General features: G+C 37.2%; 1 protein-coding gene across 1 annotated transcript in view; it reads right to left on the bottom strand.

The window, feature by feature from the left end:
* Positions 1-1,876, bottom strand: part of LOC138037886 (uncharacterized) — a 43,658-nt gene extending 41,782 nt beyond the window's left edge. Inside the window, exons 1-2 of the mRNA XM_068883740.1 lie at positions 1,744-1,876; positions 593-764 (exon numbers count right to left, since the gene is read on the bottom strand). Coding sequence (XP_068739841.1) covers positions 593-698 — 106 coding nt within the window. The 5' untranslated portion in view covers positions 699-764; positions 1,744-1,876. The remainder of the gene's footprint in view (positions 1-592; positions 765-1,743) is intronic.
* Positions 1,877-2,500: the final 624 nt, after the last annotated feature.

The raw sequence follows: 2,500 nt of genomic DNA on the forward strand, positions 1-2,500 counted from the left end.
ATAGAAATAACAAATCTTCCTCTCGGCCGAAAGTTACGTACTAGATAAGTAGAAGAAATTAGCTCGTAAAATCAAGGGTTTTTATCATTGGAGGAAAATCGGCGCGGGTGGTAAATTTAAGTGCTTTTAAACAATATGAATAATAAATGACACTATACAAACTCCTTCCGAACGTGTCTATTTATTATATAGAAAATGGAATGAAGAAAGTGTGATGATACCCGTCTTATTAAGGTTCGGATGATAGATTATGGTTTCCTATTATTTTAAGCTATTTGTTGATGATCTTAAATTTTTGGCATTTGGCGGTATGCTTTGCAAACACGATGAACAAAAAAGAAATACCAAACAGAGAGTCAAAGCGTGCATTTCTTAAGGAATAACCCAACCATTAATTAAAAAGCTAAGTTATAAAACGTAAGTTGTCATTGGAAATTTCACTTCAAAAACAGAAATTGATAAAATCTAATCCAATTTTTCTTATTCCTTGAAATACTTCTTAAAATGATTTTTTCTTCATCTCATGGAATTTTCCGTCATCTTTTTCATTTCATTTAGGAGGCAAATGCCAGTAAAATTAAAGAAACAATACCTGCTTTTCCATTTGTGTTTGTACACGATAAGTGAAGAACCCACAAACATAGCGCAATACTGCCGAGAAAGACTTGATTTCTCATTATTCGCTTTTGAAGGTTCATCAGCAAAGACTGGTTACGCACAATGTGTTGTGGTCTGACCTTATCTGGACGGAGGCGTCTCAATTCCTAAAATAAATTGTAAAGTGTGTAATAAGCAGTCTGGCTAAAGTCGCCCGAAAAACATTGTAAATTCTTCTGAAAAGCCCCGAGGGGAGAGACTAATAGCTTCACTCACTTAACCACTTAAACTTCACGTTTCGCAATGCGCGAATACGTCGCGTGGAAGAGTATGTCAATAGAAGGCTGAAAGTGAATAGCGATCATTAATAATTGAAATTCATTTTTAACTTCTGGTGGACAGTGTTCCCTCTTTCCAAACCTAACACATAAAAATCTCAGTGGGAGTTGTAACAAGACTCACACTAAAAAGGCAGAGCGAGACACAAAGGGAGAGAGAGGTGTTAATCTCGACACATTTTTTGGGCCGACATCGTCATAAAAAGTTTTAACTCAAATTACTTTAAATGAATTTTGAGTGATGTGTCAAAATAGTCCAGAGGCACAGTAAATCAATCTGAAATATTTTCTAAAACACGGTTTACGACGGCCAGCATCATGCAATGAAAAAATGGAAAATTATATCTTAATTCTCTTGCTGGATCAGTTTTAGTTTCCACTAAAGTTTTTAGACAACCGAGCTCGATTTACCGTATTCGAGCTCGAGTTACCTGTCGAACTCGAGTGACAATCGCACTCGAAATTTCGAGCTCGACAATCACTAAATCGTAAACCCTCGGATTTATTTTTCGAGCTTGACTTCTTATCGACCTCAACAAATCGAGAGCGATTTCAATGGAGCTTGGATTTCATTCCGTTGAAAATCGAGGTCGATTTCAATTTTTCTTTTCTTTTCCACTTATCGCGTGATCGCAACTTTCGACAGTGGATTGCATGTACAATAAAAGTACCTTTATCCCTAAGAAATGATAGGAAAACTATCTAGTCCTGCATAACTTCCCTGCTCCGTTATTCTTAGCAAACGGTGACTTTGACTGGAAATAAAGTGGTTTATCATAAAACTGAGTAGTAGTTATTTTTGCATTACTTGTCCAAAACCTTTTCCCCTGATGATGATGGTTCAGTAACCTTTCAAATTGCTTTCTCTTTGGCTACCTTTCTGAGCGTTATTCCAGCTTCTGCACGATTTTTTAGACCTCATATCACAACTTGAAGCTTTGGGTAAAAGTGTACTGACCGCCGCAGACTGGACATAGCCTTGCGCTTGTCGCCGTTAAAATCTATTACCCAGTTATTGAATTGAAAACGAAGAGAGAAACCAAACTATTAACACGGTGCGAAAGAAGTGACGGACAACCCACAGCTTGGTGCAATTGCGTGAAATTGAGGTGAAGATGCAGTTTCGCTTCATGTGCGCCTTCGCATTATATACCTAGAAACTTCTCACCGTAATCGCTTATGGACGGTGCCTACTATTGTTATTTCGCATACGGTCTGCGCATCTCGAGATACTCGTATTTCTTATGGCTGGTGCTTATTAATACAGGGATATCTTGGTGCTGTTCAACCACGCATTTTTCTGAGATAATTAATCTTCAATTGAGAAAGAATGCCATACATTGCTTTGTATTTTAAAGGTTTTTACGCATATTATTCACCAATTATCTTTGAAAAATGAGTGGTTACCCCCAATTCAGTAACAATTGTTAAGATCCATATTTCCTGCATAATCATAAACCGGGGCAAAAATACCTTTGAATAGGTGCTTATAAATACAGGGATATCTTTGCGCGGCACAAAGAAACAATATCAGCATTTGTTGACACATTACTTCAGCCTATTTC

The sequence above is a fragment of the Montipora capricornis genome, chromosome 2 (assembly GCF_036669925.1).
Source record: "Montipora capricornis isolate CH-2021 chromosome 2, ASM3666992v2, whole genome shotgun sequence".
In the NCBI taxonomy this organism is placed as follows: Eukaryota; Metazoa; Cnidaria; class Anthozoa; order Scleractinia; family Acroporidae; genus Montipora; species Montipora capricornis.